At 44.2% G+C, this 24,922-nt stretch overlaps 1 protein-coding gene across 1 annotated transcript in view; it reads left to right on the top strand.

Annotated features, from left to right (window-relative positions):
• The window catches only part of LOC135567304 (ATP-binding cassette sub-family C member 9-like), a gene marked incomplete at its 5' end in the record, with an annotated part of 43,922 nt that extends 21,392 nt beyond the window's left edge, over positions 1-22,530 (top strand). The window contains 8 exons of the mRNA XM_065014734.1: positions 1,244-1,354; positions 2,419-2,539; positions 10,426-10,556; positions 14,538-14,616; positions 16,585-16,693; positions 18,040-18,143; positions 19,246-19,379; positions 22,223-22,530. Coding sequence (XP_064870806.1) covers positions 1,244-1,354; positions 2,419-2,539; positions 10,426-10,556; positions 14,538-14,616; positions 16,585-16,693; positions 18,040-18,143; positions 19,246-19,379; positions 22,223-22,315 — 882 coding nt within the window. The remainder of the gene's footprint in view (positions 1-1,243; positions 1,355-2,418; positions 2,540-10,425; positions 10,557-14,537; positions 14,617-16,584; positions 16,694-18,039; positions 18,144-19,245; positions 19,380-22,222) is intronic.
• Positions 22,531-24,922: the final 2,392 nt, after the last annotated feature.

Genomic DNA, 24,922 nt, shown 5'->3' with positions numbered 1-24,922 from the left:
CTGTCTCTAACTATCTTATCTGTCTCTCTCTCTCTAACTATCTTATCTGTCTCTCTCTCTCTCTAACTATCTTATCTGTCTCTCTCTCTCTCTAACTATCTTATCTGTCTCTCCCAACTATCTTATCTGTCTCTGCCACTTCTCTGAACTATCTTATCTGTCTCTCCTCTCTCCGACTATCTTATCTGCCTCTCTACCATACAACTATCTTATCTGTCTCTCTCTCTCTCTAACTATCTTATCTGTCTCTCTCTCTCTAACTATCTTATCTGTCTCTCTCATCTCTCTAACTATCTTATCTGTCTCTTATCTCTTAACTATCTTATCTGTCTCTCTCTCTCTAACTATCTTATCTGTCTCTCTTCTCTAACTATCTTATCTGGAGGTTAATCTCTATCTTATCTGTCTCTCTCTAACTATCTTATCTGTCTCTCTCTCTCTCTAACTATCTTATCTGTCTCTCTCTCTATCTTCATCTGTCTCTCTCTCTAACTATCTTATCTGTCTCTCTCTCTAACTATCTTATCTGTCTCCTCTCTCTCTCTCTCTCTCTAACTTATCTGTCTCTCTCTCTAACTATCTTATCTGTCTCTCTCTCTAACTATCTTATCTGTCTCTCTTTCTCTCTAACTATCTTATCTGTCTCTCTCTCTCTAACTATCTTATCTGTCTCTCTCTTCTAACTATCTTATCTGTCTCTTCTCTCTAACTATCTTATCTGTCTCTCTCTCTCTCTAACTATCTTATCTGTCTCTCTCTCTAACTATCTTATCTGTCTCTCTCAATCCTTCTATCTTATCTGTCTCTCTCTCTCTAAACTATCTTATCTGTCTCTCTGGAGGAAGGAGGAACATCTTATCTGTCTCTCTCTTCTAACTATCTTATCTGTCTCTCTCTCTCTAACTATCTTATCTGTCTTTGTCTCTCTAACTATCTTATCTCTCTTCAAGCTAACTATCTTATCTGTCTCTCTCTCCTCTAACTATCTTATCTGTCTCCTTCTCTCTCTCTCTCTAACTATCTGGTCTGTCTCTCTCTCTCTAACTATCTTATCTGTCTCTCTCTCTAACTAACTTATCTGTCTCTCTCTCTCTAACTATCTTATCTGTCTCTCTCTCTCTAACTATCTTATCTGTCTCTCTCTCTCTAACTATCTTATCTGTCTCTCTTCTCTAACTATCTTATCTGTCTCAATTTCTCTCTGACTTTCTAACTATCTTATCTGTCTCTCTTTCTCTCTCAGGACTACCTGGGTGCTGTCATTGTGTTAACAGCAGCAGTAGCCTCAATATGGAGCTCTGGCAAGAACCTTCCCTCTAGCATGGTGGGGTTAGGCCTGACCTACGCCCTTACAGTGAGTCAACGTGTTACACGATTGTGTGTAGAGGCAGGTGAAGGAGTCAGGCGCAGGAGAGCAGAGATGTCCGAGATGTGTTATTTAATGGGCAAGTCCACAAACATACAGGTCAGGAACAATACCAAAAAACAAACGCCCTCGACAACCGAGAAACCAGTTATTCACGGAAGCAGGGAAAAACAACACTCCTAAATATATACACACTTGGTTTAATACGTGAAAACAAAATAGGCACAACTTTAACGAGCAACATCACACGAATAATCCCGCACAAACCTAGGCAGGCAACAGGGGTAATTATACACACAGAAATGAAGGCAAATGAAACCAGGTGTGAAAAAAGCAAAGAGAAAACCAACAGAAAAGGATAAAAGGATCGGTGAAGACTAGTAGACGCCGAGCGCCGCCCGAACAAGGAGAGGAACTACCTTCGGTGGAAGCCGTGACACAACGTCTCCCCAATGTCACACAAACATGAATATACCCACAGAACAGAAACAACATACAGGATCAACTTCATCAAATTATAATATTTGTAATAACAAGCCCTTATTCACCTGGATCTGATTGTAGTTATATTTACAAGATGTCAAGGCAGCAAGTGTTTAGACAACGTATTTATGGAACTGTACAGAGAAGGACTGCATCAGTCACATTAATGAGAGGAGTGTTGTTGCCAGTCCTTCCTCTCTCACTGCCAGTAGATGTGAAACAATAGAAGCTGTATTGTCCTCAGCATCCATCTTTGTTTGTACTGTAACAGTATTGTTTTCTGTAGGCTGATCACTCCTCAGAGAGCATGGCCCTTCCACGACTCTTCTCCTTCTCTTCTGACTGATCAGCCTTTTATGTTTTCTTCTCAACCATTAAATAGCTTTTGTTTACCTCATATTGTCCAAGGCAATGGGCAAAAAGACTCCCACCCAGACTTATTACAATAATAATAACAACAATTATTATAATTAATAGTATTATTAATAGTAGTATTATTTCTATACCTAGTAAGGACACTTCATAGAACATGGATTAAATATATATTGTGTTTACCTCCCGTGACCCAGGTGACTAACTACCTGAACTGGGTGGTGAGGAACCTGGCTGACTTAGAGGTCCAGATGGCTGCTGTCAAGAAGGTCAACAGCTTCCTGAGTACAGAGTCTGAGAACTACGAAGGCTCCATGGGTAAACGAAACACACTCCCACACCAAATGCTGCTTCCCAATACCCTGGAGTCTCTTGTGACAGAAGCTGGACAGTGCACACAAAAGATGTGGTTTAACACACAGTCAATAGAACAGGGTAATGGAATCCTGCTGAAACACACAGTCAATAGAACAGAGTAATGGAATCCTGCTGAAACACACAGTCAATAGAACAGAGTAATGGAATCCTGCTGAAACACACAGTCAATAGAACAGGGTAATGGAATCCTGCTGAAACACACAGTCAATAGAACAGAGTAATGGAATCCTGCTGAAACACACAGTCAATAGAACAGGGTAATGGAATCCTGCTGAAACACACAGTCAATAGAACAGGGTAATGGAATCCTGCTGAAACACACAGTCAATAGAACAGGAGTAATGGAATCCTGCTGAAACACACAGTCAATAGAACAGGGTAATGGAATCCTGCTGAAACACACAGTCAATAGAACAGGGTAATGGAATCCTGCTGAAACACACAGTCAATAGAACAGGGTAATGGAATCCTGCTGAAACACACAGTCAATAGAACAGGGTAATGGAATCCTGCTGAAACACACAGTCAATAGAACAGGGTAATGGAATCCTGCTGAAACACACAGTCAATAGAACAGGGTAATGGAATCCTGCTGAAACACACAGTCAATAGAACAGGGTAATGGAATCCTGCTGAAACACACAGTCAATAGAACAGGGTAATGGAATCCTGCTGAAACACACAGTCAATAGAACAGGGTAATGGAATCCTGCTGAAACACACAGTCAATAGAACAGGGTAATGGAATCCTGCTGAAACACACAGTCAATAGAACAGGGTAATGGAATCAAACACACAGTCAATAGAACAGGGTAATGGAATCCTGCTGAAACACACAGTCAATAGAACAGGGTAATGGAATCCTGCTGAAACACACAGTCAATAGAACAGGGTAATGGAATCCTGCTGAAACACACAGTCAATAGAACAGGGTAATGGAATCCTGCTGAAACACACAGTCAATAGAACAGAGTAATGGAATCCTGCTGAAACACACAGTCAATAGAACAGGGTAATGGAATCCTGCTGAAACACACAGTCAATAGAACAGGGTAATGGAATCCTGCTGAAACACACAGTCAATAGAACAGGGTAATGGAATCCTGCTGAAACACACAGTCAATAGAACAGGGTAATGGAATCCTGCTGAAACACACAGCAATAGAACAGGGTAATGGAATCCTGCTGAAACACACAGTCAATAGAACAGGGTAATGGAATCCTGCTGAAACACACAGTCAATAGAACAGGGTAATGGAATCCTGCTGAAACACACAGTCAATAGAACAGGGTAATGGAATCCTGCTGAAACACACAGTCAATAGAACAGGGTAATGGAATCCTGCTGAAACACACAGTCAATAGAACAGGGTAATGGAATCCTGAAATGGAATCACACAGTCAATAGAACAGGGTAATGGAATCCTGCTGAAACACACAGTCAATAGAACAGGGTAATGGAATCCTGCTGAAACACACAGTCAATAGAACAGGAACAGTAATGGAATCCTGCTGAAACACACAGTCAATAGAACAGGGTAATGGAATCCTGCTGAAACACACAGTCAATAGAACAGGGTAATGGAATCCTGCTGAAACACACAGTCAATAGAACAGGGTAATGGAATCCTGCTGAAACACACAGTCAATAGAACAGGGTAATGGAATCCTGCTGAAACACACAGTCAATAGAACAGGGTAATGGAATCCTGCTGAAACACACAGTCAATAGAACAGGGTAATGGAATCCTGCTGAAACACACAGTCAATAGAACAGGGTAATGGAATCCTGCTGAAACACACAGTCAATAGAACAGGGTAATGGAATCCTGCTGAAACACACAGTCAATAAACAGGGTAGAATCCTGCTGAAACACACAGTCAATAGGTAATGGAATCCTGCTGAAACACACAGTCAATAGAACAGGGTAATGGAATCCTGCTGAAACACACAGTCAATAGAACAGGGTAATGGAATCCTGCTGAAACACACAGTCAATAGAACAGGGTAATGGAATCCTGCTGAAACACACAGTCAATAGAACAGGGTAATGGAATCCTGCTGAAACACACAGTCAATAGAACAGGGTAATGGAATCCTGCTGAAACACACAGTCAATAGAAAGGGTAATGGAATCCTGCTGAAACACACAGTCAATAGAACAGGGTAATGGAATCCTGCTGCACACAGTCAATAGAAACACACAGTCAATAGAACAGGGTAATGGAATCCTGCTGAAACACACAGTCAATAATAGAACAGGGTAATGGAATCCTGGAAACACACAGTCAATAGAACAGGGTAATGGAATCCTGCTGAAACACACAGTCAATAGAACAGGGTAATGGAATCCTGCTGAAACACACAGTCAATAGAACAGGGTAATGGAATCCTGCTGAAACACACAGTCAATAGAACAGGGTAATGGAATCCTGCTGAAACACACAGTCAATAGAACAGGGTAATGGAATCCTGCTGAAACACACAGTCAATAGAACAGGGTAATGGAATCCTGCTGAAACACACAGTCAATAGAACAGGGTAATGGAATCCTGCTGAAACACACAGTCAATAGAACAGGGTAATGGAATCCTGCTGAAACACACAGTCAATAGAACAGGGTAATGGAATCCTGCTGAAACACACAGTCAATAGAACAGGGTAATGGAATCCTGCTGAAACACACAGTCAATAGAACAGGGTAATGGAATCAAACACAGTCAATAGAACAGGGTAATGGAATCCTGCTGAAACACACAGTCAATAGAACAGGGTAATGGAATCCTGCTGAAACACACAGTCAATAGAACAGGGTAATGGAATCCTGCTGAAACACACAGAATAGAACAGGGTAATGGAATCCTGCTGAAACACACAGTCAATAGAACAGGGTAATGGAATCCTGCTGAAACACACAGTCAATAGAACAGGGTAATGGAATCCTGCTGAAACACACAGTCAATAGAACAGGGTAATGGAATCCTGCTGAAACACACAGTCAATAGAACAGGGTAATGGAATCCTGCTGAAACACACAGTCAATAGAACAGGGTAATGGAATCCTGCTGAAACACACAGTCAATAGAACAGGGTAATGGAATCCTGCTGAAACACACAGTCAATAGAACAGGGTAATGGAATCCTGCTGAAACACACAGTCAATAGAACAGGGTAATGGAATCCTGCTGAAACACACAGTCAATAGAACAGGGTAATGGAATCCTGCTGAAACACACAGTCAATAGAACAGGGTAATGGAATCACAAACACACAGTCAATAGAACAGGGTAATGGAATCCTGCTGAAACACACAGTCAATAGAACAGGGTAATGGAATCCTGCTGAAACACACAGTCAATAGAACAGGGTAATGGAATCCTGCTGACACACAGTCAATAGAACAGGGTAATGGAATCCTGCTGAAACACACAGTCAATAGAACAGGGTAATGGAATCCTGCTGAAACACACAGTCAATAGAACAGGGTAATGGAATCCTGCTGAAACACACAGTCAATAGAACAGGGTAATGGAATCTGAAACACACAGTTCAAAATATGATCATCATCTCTGCTCACGCTATTTGAAAAGTCCCTCACAAAATGAAATCCATAGATGTTCAACTAAGCACTCACCCATGACAGACTGTAGCTGGCCAGTGTGCTGCACAATTAGGTTCTGTGTTCCGAGATCAAATCAAATACAATTGTATTTGTCACATGAGCTGAATACAACAGGTGTAGACTTTACAGTGAAATGTTTACTTACAAGCCCATAACCAACAATGCAGTTATTAAGAAAAATACCTACAAAAATAAGAAATAAAAGTAAAAAATAATTAAAGAGCAGCAGTAAAATAACAATAGCGAGGCTATATACAGATTAAGTCTTTAGTAAAGGGGCAGCCAGTAGGTAGCCTAGTGGTTAGAGTGTTGGACTAGTAACCGAAAGGTTAACAAGATCAAATCCCCGAGTTGTCAAGGTAAACATCTGTCATTCTCCCCCTGAACAAGGCAGTTAACCCACTGTTCCTAGGCCGTAATTATAAATAAGAATTTGTTCTTAACTGACTTGCCTAGTTAAATAAAAATACATTTAGAAAAGTAAGCACTGATTGAAGCTTCCATTTATCAAATTTCTTCTCCAACATGTAACAGCGAGGATGGCTCAACATAGTCTAGGCTTCTACACATCTATAAGGACTATATTTAAAATCCATGGCAGTGGAACAGTCAACCGCACAGGGCAACAATCTGACAGTATGGTAATGTCTTCAGATTTACAGTGTGGAGCAGGACGACCTGACACAGTGTTTCTCCTCCCGAATCCCAACATCATTTCTCTAGTGTGTCTCTGTGGAGTTTACAATAGTCCCGTTACGGGTCTCCTTCCAAAGCAGCATCGACGTTTAAGTGATGTGCTGTTGCCATGGCGATGTTAAAAAAAGAAGAGAAGGGGGTCATGTCTCTTGGGGGAGGAAGATAAGAGGGCTAGAACTAAGGGAGGAGCAGGAGGGAGAGAGTTCTTGTTGAACAACGAGGAAGTGGGATTGAAGAGGAGAGGAGAGGGAGGAGAGCTTCTTGAGGAGGAAGAGATGGATGGGAGGGAGGAGAGAGTCCCCCATCTCTAGAGCCGTGGCCCTGCTAGAGTCCTGTGGTCAAAGAACCCCTGCCAGAGTGGGCTGTCCTCCTACACTGTGACGTAATGGAAAGTTTGGCCCTGATAGCAATACAACGATAATAAGTGGAGCTTGTCCAAGCAACGAGCTGTCATCTGGCCCTGTTTTATCATCCTACCCTTTGATTCATTTAGTTCTTTTGTTACCTCTGCATCCGTTCGCAGCCCTTAAGTCATGAGGAGAAAACCACCAACCCTTATTTTAAGGTCTGCATGCATGGTTTTAGCAATAAAACACAGACTACTTTTGAAGTAGCCAAATGCTGCAGTCTAAACAGACCAGAGCCTGGTCACAGAAGGAAGAGTGATTCTGAGTAGCACTTAGGGCACCACTTTTGACAAAGAGACCTCTGTTTACTGCATCGTCAGATGTGTGACTGTCCCCAAATTCACTACTGTATGACTGTCCTGGATGTCCTACTGTATGACTGTCCTGGATGTTCTACTGTATGACTGTCCTGGATGTTCTACTGTATGACTGTCCTGGATGTTCTACTGTATGACTGTCCTGGATGTATTACTGTATGACTGTCCTGGATGTTCTACTGTATGACTGTCCTGGATGTCCTACTGTATGACTGTCCTGGATGTTCTACTGTATGACTGTCTTGGATGTTCTACTGTATGACTGTCTTGGATGTTCTACTGTATGACTGTCCATAAAAATTCACTACTATATGACTGTCCTGGATGTCCTACTGTATGACTGTCCTACTGTATGACTGTCCTGGATGTACTACTGTATGACTGTCCTGGATGTACTACTGTATGACTGTCCTGGATGTTCTACTGTATGACTGTCCTGGATGTTCTACTGTATGACTGTCCTGGATGTATTACTGTATGACTGTCCTGGATGTTCTACTGTATGACTGTCCTGGATGCACTACTGTATGACTGTCCTGGATGTCCTACTGTATGACTGTCCTGGATGTACTACTGTATGACTGTCCTGGATGTTCTACTGTATGACTGTCCTGGATGTACTACTGTATGACTGTCCTGGATGTCCTACTGTATGACTGTCCTGGATGTCCTACTGTATGACTGTCCTGGATGTACTACTGTATGACTGTCCTGGATGTTCTACTGTATGACTGTCCTGGATGTACTACTGTATGACTGTCCTGGATGTCCTACTGTATGACTGTCCTGGATGTCCTACTGTGTGACTGTCCTGGATGTATTACTGTGTGACTGTCCTGGATGTCCTACTCTATGACTGTCCTGGATGTCCTACTGTATGACTGTCCTGGATGTACTACTGTATCACTGTCCTGGATGTCCTACTGTATGACTGTCCTGGATGTACTACTGTATTACTGTCCTGGATGTTCTACTGTATGACTGTCCTGGATGTCCTACTGTATGACTGTCCTGGATGTACTACTGTATGACTGTCCTGGATGTACTACTGTATGACTGTCCCCAAATTCATTACTCTATGACTGTCCCCAAATTCATTACTGTATGACTGTCCTGGATGTACTACTGTATGACTGTCCTGGATGACCTACTGTATGACTGTCCTGGAAGTCCTACTGTATGACTGTCCTGGATGTTCTACTGTATGACTGTCCTGGATGTATTACTGTATGACTGTCCTGGATGTACTACTGTATGACTGTCCCCAAATTCATTACTGTATGACTGTCCTGGATGTATTACTGTATGACTGTCCCGGATGTCCTACTGTATGACTGTCCTGGATGTCCTACTGTATGACTGTCCTGGATGTCCTACTGTATGACTGTCCTGGATGTCCTACTGTATGACTGTCCTGGATGTTCTACTGTATGACTGTCTTGGATGTTCTACTGTATGACTGTCTTGGATGTTCTACTGTATGACTGTCCATAAAAATTCACTACTATATGACTGTCCTGGATGTACTACTGTATGACTGTCCTGGATGTACTACTGTATGACTGTCCTGGATGTTCTACTGTATGACTGTCCTGGATGTCCTACTGTATGACTGTCCTGGATGTCCTACTGTATGACTGTCCTGGATGTTCTACTGTATGACTGTCCTGGATGTTCTACTGTATGACTGTCCTGGATGTACTACTGTATGACTGTCCTGGATGTCCTGCTGTATGACTGTCCTGGATGTTCTACTGTATGACTGTCCTGGATGTATGATGACTGTCCTGGATGTACTACTGTATGACTGTCAAATTCATACTGTATGACTGTCCTGGATGTATTACTGTATGACTGTCCCGGATGTCTACTGTATGACTGTCCTGGATGTCCTACTGTATGACTGTCCCTGGATGTCCTGGATGTCTACTGTATGACTGTCCTGGATGTTCTACTGTATGACTGTCTTGGATGTTCTACTGTATGACTGTCTTGGATGTTCTACTGTATGACTGTCCATAAAAATTCACTACTATATGACTGTCCTGGATGTACTACTGTATGACTGTCCTGGATGTACTACTGTATGACTGTCCTGGATGTTCTACTGTATGACTGTCCTGGATGTCCTACTGTATGACTGTCCTGGATGTCCTACTGTATGACTGTCCTGGATGTTCTACTGTATGACTGTCCTGGATGTTCTACTGTATGACTGTCCTGGATGTACTACTGTATGACTGTCCTGGATGTCCTACTGTATGACTGTCCTGGATGTCCTACTGTATGACTGTCCTGGATGTTCTACTGTATGACTGTCTTGGATGTTCTACTGTATGACTGTCTTGGATGTTCTACTGTATGACTGTCCATGACTGTCCTGGATGTCCTACTGTATGACTGTCCTACTGTATGACTGTCCTGGATGTACTACTGTATGACTGTCCTGGATGTACTACTGTCTGTCCTGGATGTTCTACTGTATGACTGTCCTGGATGTCTACTGTCTGTCTGGATGTCCTACTGTATGACTGTCCTGGATGTTCTACTGTATGACTGTCCTGGATGTTCTACTGTATGACTGTCCTGGATGTACTACTGTATGACTGTCCTGGATGTACTACTGTATGTGTTATTGTGCCGTAGGCTATAACTAGGGCCAAGAGTTGTTCTGTTCCTGTCAAGGAAAAAATGCTAGCCCTAGTTATTGTGTGTGATCACAGTATATAATTACACATCTTATTCATGTTTTGTTAATGGTTGACTATATGTGTTCTTTCCAGATACCACCCAGGTCCCCGAGGACTGGCCCCAGCACGGAGAGATAAAGATCCAGGATCTGTGTGTCCGTTACGACCCCCTTCTGAAGCCTGTCCTCAAACACGTTAATGCCTACATCAACCCCGGACAGAAGGTAAGTCCTGTGTCTTAAAGCAACTGTGAGATGGAACATTGTTGCTGTAGCTTCAATAAAGATCACATTTAGGGAGCTAAGCAACCCCGGACAGAAGCTAAGTCACACCCACTCACAGAGCCCTCCCTTAATGCAACTGTGACATCACACGTTGTTCCTGACTATATCGCTGAATAAAGATCACATTTAGGGAGCTAAGCAACCCCGGACAGAAGCTAAGTCACACCCACTCACAGAGCCCTCCCTTAATGCAACTGTGACATCACACGTTGTTCCTGACTATATCGCTGAATAAAGATCACATTTAGGGAGCTAAGCAACCCCGGACAGAAGCTAAGTCACACCCACTCACAGAGCCCTCCCTTAATGCAACTGTGACATCACACGTTGTTCCTGACTATATCGCTGAATAAAGATCACATTTAGGGAGCTAAGCAACCCCGGACAGAAGCTAAGTCACACCCACTCACAGAGCCCTCCCTTAATGCAACTGTGACATCACACGTTGTTCCTGACTATATCGCTGAATAAAGATCCCATTTAGGGAGCTAAGCAACCCCGGACAGAAGCTAAGTCACACCCACTCACAGAGCCCTCCCTTAATGCAACTGTGACATCACACGTTGTTCCTGACTATATCGCTGAATAAAGATCACATTTAGGGAGCTAAGCAACCCCAGACAGAAGCTAAGTCACACCCACTCACAGAGCCCTCCCTTAATGCAACTGTGACATCACACGTTGTTCCTGACTATATCGCTGAATAAAGATCACATTTAGGGAGCTAAGCAACCCCAGACAGAAGCTAAGTCACACCCACTCACAGAGCCCTCCCTTAATGCAACTGTGACATCACACGTTGTTCCTGACTATATCGCTGAATAAAGATCACATTTAGGGAGCTAAGCAACCCCAGACAGAAGCTAAGTCACACCCACTCACAGAGCCCTCCCTTAATGCAACTGTGACATCACACGTTGTTCCTGACTATATCGCTGAATAAAGATCCCATTTGAACGCAGTGAAAGCAGTGAAAAGCAAGCAGATGTTTACTTTCTGTTTGAATCACAGCCCCGTGTCTAAACGCAACGGTGAGTTGACACGTAGTGAAGAAACGGACTAGTTGGTCGCGGCGACTCTGTGTGGCGTGCGTCTTACCGCTTTCTGCACACACATGTCCGTTCTCTCAGGGCAGTGTTACTGTACCTCAGCAGACTCCTGCTATCTGACCTGACGGACGAGGCTGCTTCACTTCTGCTGTGAGGAGCCTGAATGCAGATACACAGGTAGAGAGAGATATCCAGTTCAGAGCAGAGAATCCGAGATACAGAGCTACTAGAACTCCTTCTGAGACCGTGTTCTTCAGTCCTGGTCCTGGAGAGACACGGGTTGTGCAGGCTTTTGATCCAGCCCAGTACCAACACACCACAGGAGGTTGGTGGCACCTTAATTGGGGAGGACGGGCTCGTGGTAACGGCTGGAGTGGAATAGGTAGAATGGTATCAAACACATCAAACACCTGGGTTGGTGCCATTCCATTCACTCCGTTCCAGACGTTATTATGAGCCGTCCTCCCCTCAGCAGCCTCCACTGCAACACACATTATTCAACTGATTGAGTAGTTCATGGAGCCCTTGACTTGTTGAATCAGGTGTGTTCGTTCATGCTGGGTTCATAGCCAGGTGTAAGGCGTCTCGGTGTAGCAGGTAAGGCAGAGTCAGGCACAGCATACAGAGATGAGTAATTCAACTAACTTTACTCAAAACAACAAATATTCCAAGAAGGAAAATAATCAAGCTCACAAATACAGACCAACTTACAACGAACAAAACCAGGGGGGAACCACAGGGTTAAATAAGGAACATATAATTATGGGATGGAAACCAGGTGTGTACAATGAAGACAAAACAAATGGAAAATGAAAAGTGGATCGGCGGCGGCAAGAAAACTTGTGACGTCAACCGCCGAACAAGGAGAGAGACCAACTACGGCAGAATTCTTGACACCAGGACTGAAGTCGTGACACCAGGACTGAAGTCTTGACACCAGGACTGAAGTAGGTGTTCTAGTATCGCTCTTTGACTCCGTGCTCTATAAGCAGGCCTGGATGTTAGGTATCTCTCTATCTGTGAGTGCTTTATAAGCAGGCCTGGATATTAGGTATCTCTCTATCTGTGTATCTGTGAGTGTTTTATAAGCAAGGCTGGATATTAAGTATCTCTCTATCTGTGTATCTGTGAGTGTTTTATAAGCAAGGCTGGATATTAGGTATCTCTCTATCTGTGTATCTGTGAGTGCTCTATAAGCAGAGCTGGATATTAGGTATCTCTCTATCTGTGTATCTGTGAGTGTTTTATAAGCAAGGCTGGATATTAAGTATCTCTCTATCTGTGTATCTGTGAGTGTTTTATAAGCAAGGCTGGATATTAAGTATCTCTCTATCTGTGTATCTATGAGTGTTTTATAAGCAAGGCTGGATATTAGGTATCTCTCTATCTGTGTATCTATGAGTGTTTTATAAGCAAGGCTGGATATTAGGTATCTCTCTATCTGTGTATCTGTGAGTGTTTTATAAGCAAGGCTGGATATTAGGTATCTCTCTATCTGTGTATCTGTGAGTGTTTTATAAGCAAGGCTGGATATTAGGTATCTCTCTATCTGTGTATCTGTGAGTGTTTTATAAGCAAGGCTGGATGTTAGGTATCTCTCTATCTGTGAGTGTTTTATAAGTAAGGCTGGATATTAGGTATCTCTCTATCTGTGTATCTGTGAGTGCTCTATAAGCAAGGCTGGATATTAGGTATCTCTCTATCTGTGTATCTGTGAGTGTTTTATAAGCAAGGCTGGATGTTAGGTATCTCTCTATCTGTGTATCTGTGAGTGTTTTATAAGTAAGGCTGGATATTAGGTATCTCTCTATCTGTGTATCTGTGAGTGTTTTATAAGCAAGGCTGGATGTTAGGTATCTCTCTATCTGTGAGTGTTTTATAAGTAAGGCTGGATATTAGGTATCTCTCTATCTGTGTATCTGTGAGTGCTCTATAAGCAAGGCTGGATATTAGGTATCTCTCTATCTGTGTATCTGTGAGTGTTTTATAAGCAAGGCTGGATATTAGGTATCTCTCTATCTGTGTATCTGTGAGTGTTTTATAAGCAAGGCTGGATATTAGGTATCTCTCTATCTGTGTATCTGTGAGTGCTCTATAAGCAGAGCTGGATATTAGGTATCTCTCTATCTGTGTATCTGTGAGTGTTTTATAAGCCATGCTGGATATTAGGTATCTCTCTATCTGTGTATCTGTGACTGTGTCTCATAAGCAGGGCTGGATATTAGGTATCTCTCTATCTGTGTATCTGTGACTGTGTCTCATAAGCATTCCAGGGCTGATATTATGTCTGGAAGATCATGATGATTTTAGTGTCTCCTGCTGAGCCTCAATTTCTACAACCACCCTGTATTCCCCTTTAAATCTGACTCAGTTTAGGTATCACAGTAATCCTCATATACTCAAACATCTTAAATCTGGGGATATACACCCTTAGTAGAGGGGCCTGGCTGTGTGTGTGGCTGTGTGTGTGGCTGTGTGTGTGGTGTCTTTGACCAATGAGAGAAAGCGTGAGTGTGGAACCGTATCTAAGAACAGTAATGTATTGGGGTTGTATGTGAGGCTGACTGCTTGTTTATGGGTAGCTCCATCTTTTACAGTAACTACACTGTAAAAAATACAATCCTGTTGTTTTTAAGGTCATTTACTGCCAGCCAGTTGCCTGTTAGTTACTGAAAAAAAGGGACACTATGTTACTGTAAACTTTACAGTAATGTACTGTTAAATTACATTTTCTGTAGGACTTACCTTGTGAGGAAAACCTCCTAGTCTTGTTCCTGAGAATAGAGGGCCAAGCTGTGACAGATTGTGTCTCCCACTGGCGTGAAATGGCAGTTTAATAACTAATCCCTCTTTCTCCCTCTCCTCTCTCTAGGTGGGCATCTGTGGACGCACAGGAAGTGGAAAGTCCTCCCTCTCTCTGGCCTTCTTCAATATGGTCGACGTGTTTGAAGGTTAGTCTCCTGTGATTCAGGTGTAGAAGGTCTCTGAAGCTGTGGACAGGAGCCTTGATGCTCAGGTCTAGCGCTCGTTACACAGCTCCCTCATAGTGACTGTCTGGTTTTATTTTACAGTAAATTGAAAGAAGTGGCTGTACAAAACCCTCTCACAGTCCTCCCCACAATCCTCCTCACAGTCCACCTCACAGTCCTCCTCACAGTGCTCCCTACAGTCCTCCCCACAATCCTCCCCACAGTCCACCTCACAGTCCTCCTCACAGTCCTCCCCACAATCCTCCTCACAGTCCTCCCCACAATCCTCCTCACAGTCCACCCCACAGTCCTCCCCACAGTCCTCCTCACAGTCCTCCTCACAGTCCACCTCACAGTCCACCTCACAGTCCTCCTCACAGTCCTCCCCACAGTCCTCCTCACAGTCCTCCCCACAATCCTCCTCACAGTCCTCCCCACAATCCTCCTCACAGTCCACCTCACAGTGCTCCTCACAGTCCTCCCCACAGTCCTCCTCACAGTGCTCCTCACAGTCCTCCCCACAGTCCTCCTCACAGGCCCTCCAACTCTTTTTCAGTAGTGAAGTGTTAGTGGACATAACATAACTATGGTGACTGCAACCAAACGCTGACACCAAAGGTCAAACTATTTCCTTGACTTTCCTGTCCCAAAGTGCCCATTCAAAAGTCCGAGGGAGGCTTATAATATGATAGTTAGTTTGAGTGGAGCTGTGTTTATTCTCATCTGATAAAGGGAAATAGGTCCTCTGCTGAAATCCATAGCCTCCTTTTAGTTTCCTCAGTTTACACAGTACGGCCCTGTGGTCACTGTCATCCTGACATCCTATGATGATGTCATATTTAGTTGTCCTTTGTACACAACTTTCTGCAGGGGGCCTGTTATTGTTAGTATGCATATCTCCAGCCTCTGGCCAAAATGTCATAAATAGAATAATCAAAACATCATGTTCTGGATTTATTTCCTACGTTGAACATCGGTTTGTCAGAATCCACTGATAAACAATCATATGATAATATTCAGGTTTAACTCTGAATAATCTTTGTATTTACACCACTTCTAGTCAGCCGATTCAGACAAACCCATCTTTCACCAAACCCAACATGCTCTCTTTTTCCACACGAGCACTGCTGCCGCAGACAAATGTATTTTACTTAACAATGAATTAAGACACATATTTGTTACCAGTGTCCCCTTATAAAGGCAGAGGGAGCGAGCTTGAACACTACGATGTTGACTGTAGTCGTACTAATAGACTCGCCAGTGGACATTCTTGGGAAGATAATGTCCCCAGAAATAGACTAAATAAATAGAGGAGAAACGTGAAATATCTTCCGTGAGTAATGATAATAAATGTGATGTTCAGCTTACTTGTGTAATCTTCTACAATATACAGAACAGAATGGCATCAACAACCAGACCATATATGCTTTGATGCTCTCTCTCTCTCTATGTCTCTGTATGTATCTCTCTCTTTCTGTATCTCTCTCTCTGTCTCTGTCTGTATCTCTCGCTCTCTCTCTGTCTGTCTGTCTCTCCCTCTTTCTGTATCTCTCGCTCTCTCTCTTTCTGTATCTCTCGCTCTCTCTCGGTCTGTATCTCTCTCTTTCTGTATCTCTCGCCCTCTCTCTTTCTGTCTGTCTCTCTCTCTCTTTCTGTATCTCTCTCTCTCTCTCTGTCTGTCTCTCTCTCTGTCTGTATCTCTCTCTCTCTCTGTATCTTTCTCTCTCTCTATCTGTATCTCGCTCTCTCTCTCTGTCTATATCTCTCGCTCTGTCTCTCTGTCTGTATCTCTCTCTCTCTGTCTGTATCTCTGTCTGTCTGTATCTCTCTCTCTCTCTGTATCTTTCTCTCTCTCTGTCTGTATCTCTCTCTCTGTCTGTATCTCTCTCTCGCTGTCTCTGTCTGTATCTCTCTCTCTGTCTGTATCTCTCTCTCTGTATCTCCTCTCAGGGCGGATCATCATTGATGGTATAGACATCTGTAAGCTGCCCCTCCAGACCCTGAGGTCTCGTCTGTCCATCATCCTCCAGGACCCGGTGCTGTTCAGCGGATCCATCCGGTACGTCGGCTACGTGTAGAACCTTAGAATGTTAGAACCCTTACCAGGACACTGTACGTGCAGTGAAGAACCAGGTGTGTGTGTGTCTGTGTGAGAGCCAGTCAGTGTGTGTGTGAGCCGGTGTATACTTGCAGAACGTTAGAACCAAGATACTGGGTCAGGACCACGTGCTCTGGCTGTTGACAATCACAGACATGCACACAGGAACGTGCCCAGAAGCTGACATAAGAGACACATTATAATAAACAGTAACTTCCTCATGTCTCTCAGTGGAGAAATAGATCAGTAGATTATAATCAATGTATAATCATTGCCACCTTTGTTTCCACACAGCGACTGCCATGAGGACTACAGTGTTGTGGTTTAGGAAGTTGAACAGATAACCGTCTGCCTACAAACGGGTAGAAAACTACTTTAGTGTACTATGATATATTGTTCAGAAGACAATAACAGAACAGTAACAGTGGGCCTAATTCAGTTGACTTTATGAAGTAAAAATGAAGCTAAACAAATGTTTGTTTGGTTAAAATATGAAACTCCTCAGCAGACGTCATGAAAGTTCATCCCGCTCCCAGGACATTGGATAGTCTCCTCTCCCTCTCCCTCTCTCTCTCTCTCTCTCTCTCTCTCTCTCTCTCTCTCCCTCTCCCTCTCTCTCTCTCTCTCTCTCTCTCTCTCTCTCTCTCTCTCTCTCTCTCTCTCTCTCTCTCTCTCTCTCTCTCTGTAGTACCACAGCTTGAAGATGTTTGGAGTATTAGCAGATAACTGAGCTGCTGTGTTTGTTATAAAACACAAAGAGCATGTGGTGTTTATTTAGAAAGACGTTCTCGTCCCGATAAGAAATAACGACCCATCCAATGTGGCAGTAAGTGAGAGGACTGTGCGTTGAGCCAGCCCGTTGCCATGGCGATGTTTACATGAACAGAGGCCTTGTGTGATTGGTCCTACAATAACACTGTGCCGATGGCAGTTAGAGAGAGACAGCCAGAGCTACTATAGATGCCTCACCATGGTTAAGCATTGCCACGTCATTAGACCCAGTGGAACAGTTGTAGTACGAGATAGTGTGGTAGTGAGTGAGGATCCCCTCTGGCTGTGTGCTGCGGGAGTTTTAGCTAAGAGGATGGGCCCCAGTCCAAACACTGGGCCATTGCCTGTTATGGTCATCCACAGACAGTAGTGGGTTCTCTCTCTCCTGCCTGGTCTCTCCCTGTCTGTTTGTCTCTCTCTGTCCCTCTCTCTGTCTCTCTGTATTTCAGATAGTATCTGTACTGATGTCATGTCTCCCTGGCAGGTTTAACCTGGACCCAGAGCGTACCTGTACTGATGTCATGTCTCCCTGGCAGGTTTAACCTGGACCCAGAGCGTACCTGTACTGATGACAGACTGTGGGAGGCGCTAGAAATCGCCCAGCTGAAGAACATGGTCAAAGCCCTTTCTGGGGGACTAGGTATGTGTTTGTCTGCCTGCCTGCCTGCCTGCCTGCCTGCCTGCCTGCCTGCTGTTTGGAATCTGGCAATCTGTAGTCACACAATCTGGAAACCTGCAACAACACAATCTGGCCACCTGCCAACTCACAATCTGGCAACCTCCAACTACACAATCTGGCCACCTACAATCACACAATCTGGCCACCTGCAACCTCACAATCTGGCAACCTCCAACTACACAATCTGGCCACCTACAATCACACAATCTGGCAACCTGCAACCACACAATCTGGCAACCTCCAACTACACAATCTGGCCACCTACAACAACCCAATCTGGCAGCCTGCAACCACACAATCTGGCCACCTCCAACCACACAATCTGGCCACCTCCAACCACACAATCTGGCAACCCGCAACCACACAATCTGGCAGCCTGCAACCACACAATCTGGCAGCCTGCAACCACACAATCTGGCCACCTCTAACCACACAATCTGGCCACCTGCAACCACACAATCTGGCCACCTCCAACCACACAATCTGGCCACCTCCAACCACACAATCTGGCCACCTCTAACCACACAATCTGGCCACCTCTAACCACACAATCTGGCCACCTGCAACCACACAATCTGGCCACCTCTAACCACACAATCTGGCCACCTGCAACCACACAATCTGGCCACCTCCAACCACACAATCTGGCCACCTGCAACCACACAATCTGGCCACCTCTAACCACACAATCTGGCCACCTCTAACCACACAATCTGGCCACCTGCAACCACACAATCTGGCCACCTCTAACCACACAATCTGGCCACCTCTAACCACACAATCTGGCCACCTCTAACCACACAATCTGGCCACCTCTAACCACACAATCTGGCCACCTCTAACCACACAATCTGGCCACCTCTAACCACACAATCTGGCCACCTCTAACCACACAATCTTTGGGAAAGCATATTGGAAGGAAAAACTAATCGGAGAATATGCTACTAAAATGTGAGATTTCAGAAAGACGATTACCTTAATAACAACTGTGTGTGTGTGTGTGTGTGTGTGTGTGTGTGTGTGTGTGTGTGTGTGTGTGTGTGTGTGTGTGTGTGTGTTCCAGACGCGGTGGTGACAGAGGGAGGGGAGAACTTCAGTGTGGGTCAGAGGCAGTTGTTCTGTCTGGCCAGAGCCTTCGTCAGGAAGAGCTCCATCCTCATTATGGATGAAGCCACAGCATCCATCGACATGGCAACGGTGAGCTCACACACCCTAACAGCCATGTACCCTCCATCACTAGCTCTTTAGTGACATTATCATCATATGTTTCATTTTCTGCTCTTTTCATTGTTTACAGACAGATCTATGACATTACTTTCACCTCATATGGGTACAAACATAAAGCACAAGTATAATGTCAGGTACATTATAAAAACACAAACCAGACATCTTTATATTTGTCCTCCTATTACGCTTTTATAATTTGAGTTGCCAGGGTTACATATGACGTTCATTATTGAGCCCTGTACATAGAGGTTTGGTCAATAGCAGAACACACAGCCATGTATTTCAACCAGCCACATACTCTTCATTAGGCCCCCTGTTTGGAAATGAAGCACTGATTTCCATGAAAGCCTGAATCCTTAGTTGCTACAGTGCCTTGCGAAAGTATTCCGCCCCCTTGAACTTTGCGACCTTTTGCTACATTTCAGGCTTCAAACATAAAGATATAAAACTGTATTTTTTTTGTGAAGAATCAACAACAAGTGGGACACAATCATGAAGTGGAACGACATTTACTGGATATTTGAAACTTTTTTAACAAATCAAAAACTGAAAAATTGGGCATGCAAAATTATTCAGCCCCCTTTAGTTAATACTTTGTAGCGTCACCTTTTGCTGCGATTACAGCTGTAAGTCGCTTGGGGTATGTCTCTATCAGTTTTGCACATCGAGAGACTGAAATTTTTTCCCATTCCTCCTTGCAAAACAGCTCGAGCTCAGTGAGGTTGGATGGAGAGCATTTGTGAACAGCAGTTTTCAGTTCTTTCCACAGATTCTCGATTGGATTCAGGTCTGGACTTTGACTTGGCCATTCTAACACCTGGATATGTTTATTTTTGAACCATTCCATTGTAGATTTTGCTTTATGTTTTGGATCATTGTCTTGTTGGAAGACAAATCTCCGTCCCAGTCTCAGGTCTTTGCAGACTCCATCAGGTTTTCTTCCAGAATGGTCCTGTATTTGGCTCCATCCATCTTCCCATCAATTTTAACCATCTTCCCTGTCCCTGCTGAAGAAAAGCAGGCCCAAACCATGATGCTGCCACCACCATGTTTGACAGTGGGGATGGTGTGTTCAGGGTGTTGCTTTTACGCCAAACATAACATTTTGCATTGTTGCCAAAAAGTTCAATTTTGGTTTCATCTGACCAGAGCACCTTCTTCCACATGTTTGGTGTGTCTCCCAGGTGGCTTGTGGCAAACTTTAAACGACACTTTTTATGGATATCTTTAAGAAATGGCTTTCTTCTTGCCACTCTTCCATAAAGGCCAGATTTGTGCAATATACGACTGATTGTTGTCCTATGGACAGAGTCTCCCACCTCAGCTGTAGATCTCTGCAGTTCATCCAGAGTGATCATGGGCCTCTTGGCTGCATCTCTGATCAGTCTTCTCCTTGTATGAGCTGAAAGTTTAGAGGGACGGCCAGGTCTTGGTAGATTTGCAGTGGTCTGATACTCCTTCCATTTCAATATTATCGCTTGCACAGTGCTCCTTGGGATGTTTAAAGCTTGGGAAATCTTTTTGTATCCAAATCCGGCTTTAAACTTCTTCACAACAGTATCTCGGACCTGCCTGGTGTGTTCCTTGTTCTTCATGATGCTCTCTGCGCTTTTAACGGACCTCTGAGACTATCACAGTGCAGGTGCATTTATACGGAGACTTGATTACACACAGGTGGATTGTATTTATCATCATTAGTCATTTAGGTCAACATTGGATCATTCAGAGATCCTCACTGAACTTCTGGAGAGAGTTTGCTGCACTGAGAGTAAAGGGGCTGAATAATTTTGCACGCCCAATTTTTCAGTTTTTGATTTGTTAAAAAAGTTTGAAATATCCAATAAATGTCGTTCCACTTCATGATTGTGTCCCACTTGTTGTTGATTCTTCACAAAAAAATACAGTTTTATATCTTTATGTTTGAAGCCTGAAATGTGGCAAAAGGTCGCAAAGTTCAAGGGGGCCGAATACTTTCGCAAGGCACTGTATATCCATTTTTGGACTTATAAATGAATGATGTGTACCCATTGATTCTTAAAGAACATAACTGATAAATGAGCTTAGTTCAACTGTCGTACCCCATCAGAACCCCAAATATAACCTTGTTTTACTCCAATGTTTGTAAACGATGTAAATGTAAACAAACACTGTAAAGCCTCAAAACATGTTTACAACTATAATGTTGATATCATGGATGGTCAGTCCTTGCGTCCACAGCTCTGTCTATGTATTTGAGAGTGATTCTATTCTCCAGCCCCATCCTGAGGCTGGGAGAACACGCTGTTATTGTTTCAATTAAGGATTCTATCTTTAGGGGCCGTTAAGTTTTGTTGTGATTGTTGCGCAACAGTGAGGACCGTCACTCTCCTCCAGCCTCTCAGGTTTCAGTCCGGAGGCATGCATAGTTCATAGCTCCAATCCCTGGCAGTTTATATATAAATTACTGGCCGTTTATATATAGAGTGTGCGACTCTCTGTTTGTTTTTTGTAGGGACAAGCAGGCCAGCATCAATATGAGGACATTATGATCACAGCCGTAGCATTAACCTTTGACCCTGACAGGTACACTCTATCAAACTACCATCACACTGATGCAGACAGCGTAGAGGGGACAGCACTCACAATGTAGTGACATTGCTGTGGAGTGTGCATGGCTGTATCTAAGACTGTGCTCCAGATGACACACTATTCCCTATAAAGTGCACTAAGAGCCATAGAGCCCTTGTCAAAAGTTGTGCACTATGCAAGGAATAGGGTGCCATTTGGTCCACGGCCAAAAGAGCTGACCTACCTGTCATTTCTCACCCCTATAGGAGAACGTCTTACAGAAGGTGGTGATGACAGCCTTCGCCGACCGAACAGTCGTCACTATTGCAGTAAGTCTGTTGCAGCCTGTAGGTCATTAGGTGGAAAGGTCAGATCTGGAAGGTATTCTCTGTATAGATGTGGAGACTCCTCTTGGTCTGCTCTCTCTCTCTCTATGGATCAATCCTTGGAGAAAGCATAGAGACTAGGACTAGCTGATTTCTCCTGGCTTTTAGATTTCCTCCTCTCCTTCATCCTATCTTTCCAATGTCTCCTGTTTCATCATACTGTACCTCTGCTTCTCATATCTCCAGATGCTTCTCATATCTCCAGATGCTTCTCCAGATGCTTCCCATCTCCAGATGCTTCTCATATCTCCAGATGCTTCTCATATCTCCGGATGATTCTCATATCTCCAGATGCTTCTCACGCCTCCAAATGCTTCTCACGCCTCCAAATGCATTTACGGATTGATTCAGAGTTGAGATAAGGCACAACTCGAACATTCCTGTAAATAATTGATCAAATCAAATCAAATTTTATTTGTCACATACACATGGTTAGCAGATGTTAATGCGAGTGTAGCGAAATGCTTGTGCTTCTAGTTCCGACAATGCAGTGATAACCAACAAGTAATCTAACTAACAATTCCAAAACTACTGTCTTATACACAGTGTAAGGGGATAAGGAATATGTACATAAGGATATATGAATGAGTGATGGTACAGAGCAGCATACAGTAGATGGTATCGAGTACAGTATATACATATGAGATGAGTATGTAGACAAAGTAAACAAAGTGGCATAGTTAAAGTGGCTAGTGACATAAGAATGCAGTCGATGATCTAGAGTACAGTATATACATATGCATATGAGATGAATAATGTAGGGTAAGTAACATTATATAAGGTAGCATTGTTTAAAGTGGCTAGTGATATATTTACATCATTTCCCATCAATTCCCATTATTAAAGTGGCTGGAGTTGGGTCAGTGTCAATGACAGTGTGTTGGCAGCAGCCACTCAATGTTAGTGGTGGCTGTTTAACAGTCTGATGGCCTTGAGATAGAAGCTGTTTTTCAGTCTCTCGGTCCCAGCTTTGATGCACCTGTACTGACCTCGCCTTCTGGATGATAGCGGGGTGAACAGGCAGTGGTTCGGGTGGTTGATGTCCTTGATGATCTTTATGGCCTTCCTGTAACATCGGGTGGTGTAGGTGTCCTGGAGGGCAGGTAGTTTGCCCCCGGTGATGCGTTGTGCAGACCTCACTACCCTCTGGAGAGCCTTACGGTTGAGGGCGGAGCAGTTGCCGTACCAGGCGGTGATACAGCCCGCCAGGATGCTCTCGATTGTGCATCTGTAGAAGTTTGTGAGTGCTTTTGGTGACAAGCCGAATTTCTTCAGCCTCCTGAGGTTGAAGAGGCGCTGCTGCGCCTTCTTCACGACGCTGTCAGTGTGAGTGGACCAATTCAGTTTGTCTGTGATGTGTATGCCGAGGAACTTAAAACTTGCTACCCTCTCCACTACTGATCCATCGATGTGGATAGGGGGTGTTCCCTCTGCTGTTTCCTGAAGTCCACAATCATCTCCTTAGTTTTGTTGACGTTGAGTGTGAGGTTATTTTCCTGACACCACACTCCGAGGGCCCTCACCTCCTCCCTGTAGGCCGTCTCGTCGTTGTTGGTAATCAAGCCTACCACTGTTGTGTCGTCCGCAAACTTGATGATTGAGTTGGAGGCGTGCATGGCCACGCAGTCGTGGGTGAACAGGGAGTACAGGAGAGGGCTCAGAACGCACCCTTGTGGGGCCCCGTGTTGAGGATCAGCGGGGAGGAGATGTTGTTGCCTACCCTCACCACCTGTGGGCGGCCCGTCAGGAAGTCCAGTACCCAGTTGCACAGGGCGGGGTCGAGACCCAGGGTCTCGAGCTTGATGACGAGCTTGGAGGGTACTATGGTATTGAATGCCGAGCTGTAGTCGATGAACAGCATTCTCACATAGGTATTCCTCTTGTCCAGGTGGGTTAGGGCAGTGTGCAGTGTGGTTGAGATTGCATCGTCTGTGGACCTATTTGGGCGGTAAGCAAATTGGAGTGGGTCTAGGGTGTCAGGTAGGGTGGAGGTGATATGGTCCTTGACTAGTCTCTCAAAGCACTTCATGATGACGGAAGTGAGTGCTACGGGCGGTAGTCGTTTAGCTCAGTTACCTTAGCTTTCTTGGGAACAGGAACAATGGTGGCCCTCTTGAAGCATGTGGGAACAGCAGACTGGTATAGGGATTGATTGAATATGTCCGTAAACACACCGGCCAGCTGGTCTGCGCATGCTCTGAGGGCGCGGCTGGGGATGCCGTCTGGGCCTGCAGCCTTGCGAGGGTTAACACGTTTAAATGTCTTACTCACCTCGGCTGCAGTGAAGGAGAGACCGCATGTTTTCGTTGCAGGCCGTGTCAGTGGCACTGTATTGTCCTCAAAGCGGGCAAAAAGTTATTTAGTCTGCCTGGGAGCAAGACATCCTGGTCCGTGACTGGGCTGGGTTTCTTCTTGTAGTCCGTGATTGACTGTAGACCCTGCCACATGCCTCTTGTGTCTGAGCCATTGAATTGAGATTCCACTTTGTCTCTGTACTGACGCTTAGCTTGTTTAATAGCCTTGCGGAGGGAATAGCTGCATTGTTTATATTCGGACATATTACCAGACACCTTGCCCTGA

The sequence above is a fragment of the Oncorhynchus nerka genome, unplaced genomic scaffold, assembly GCF_034236695.1.
Source record: "Oncorhynchus nerka isolate Pitt River unplaced genomic scaffold, Oner_Uvic_2.0 unplaced_scaffold_2181, whole genome shotgun sequence".
Taxonomy (NCBI): domain Eukaryota; kingdom Metazoa; phylum Chordata; class Actinopteri; order Salmoniformes; family Salmonidae; genus Oncorhynchus; species Oncorhynchus nerka.
This window is presented reverse-complemented; position numbering and strand designations above follow the sequence as displayed.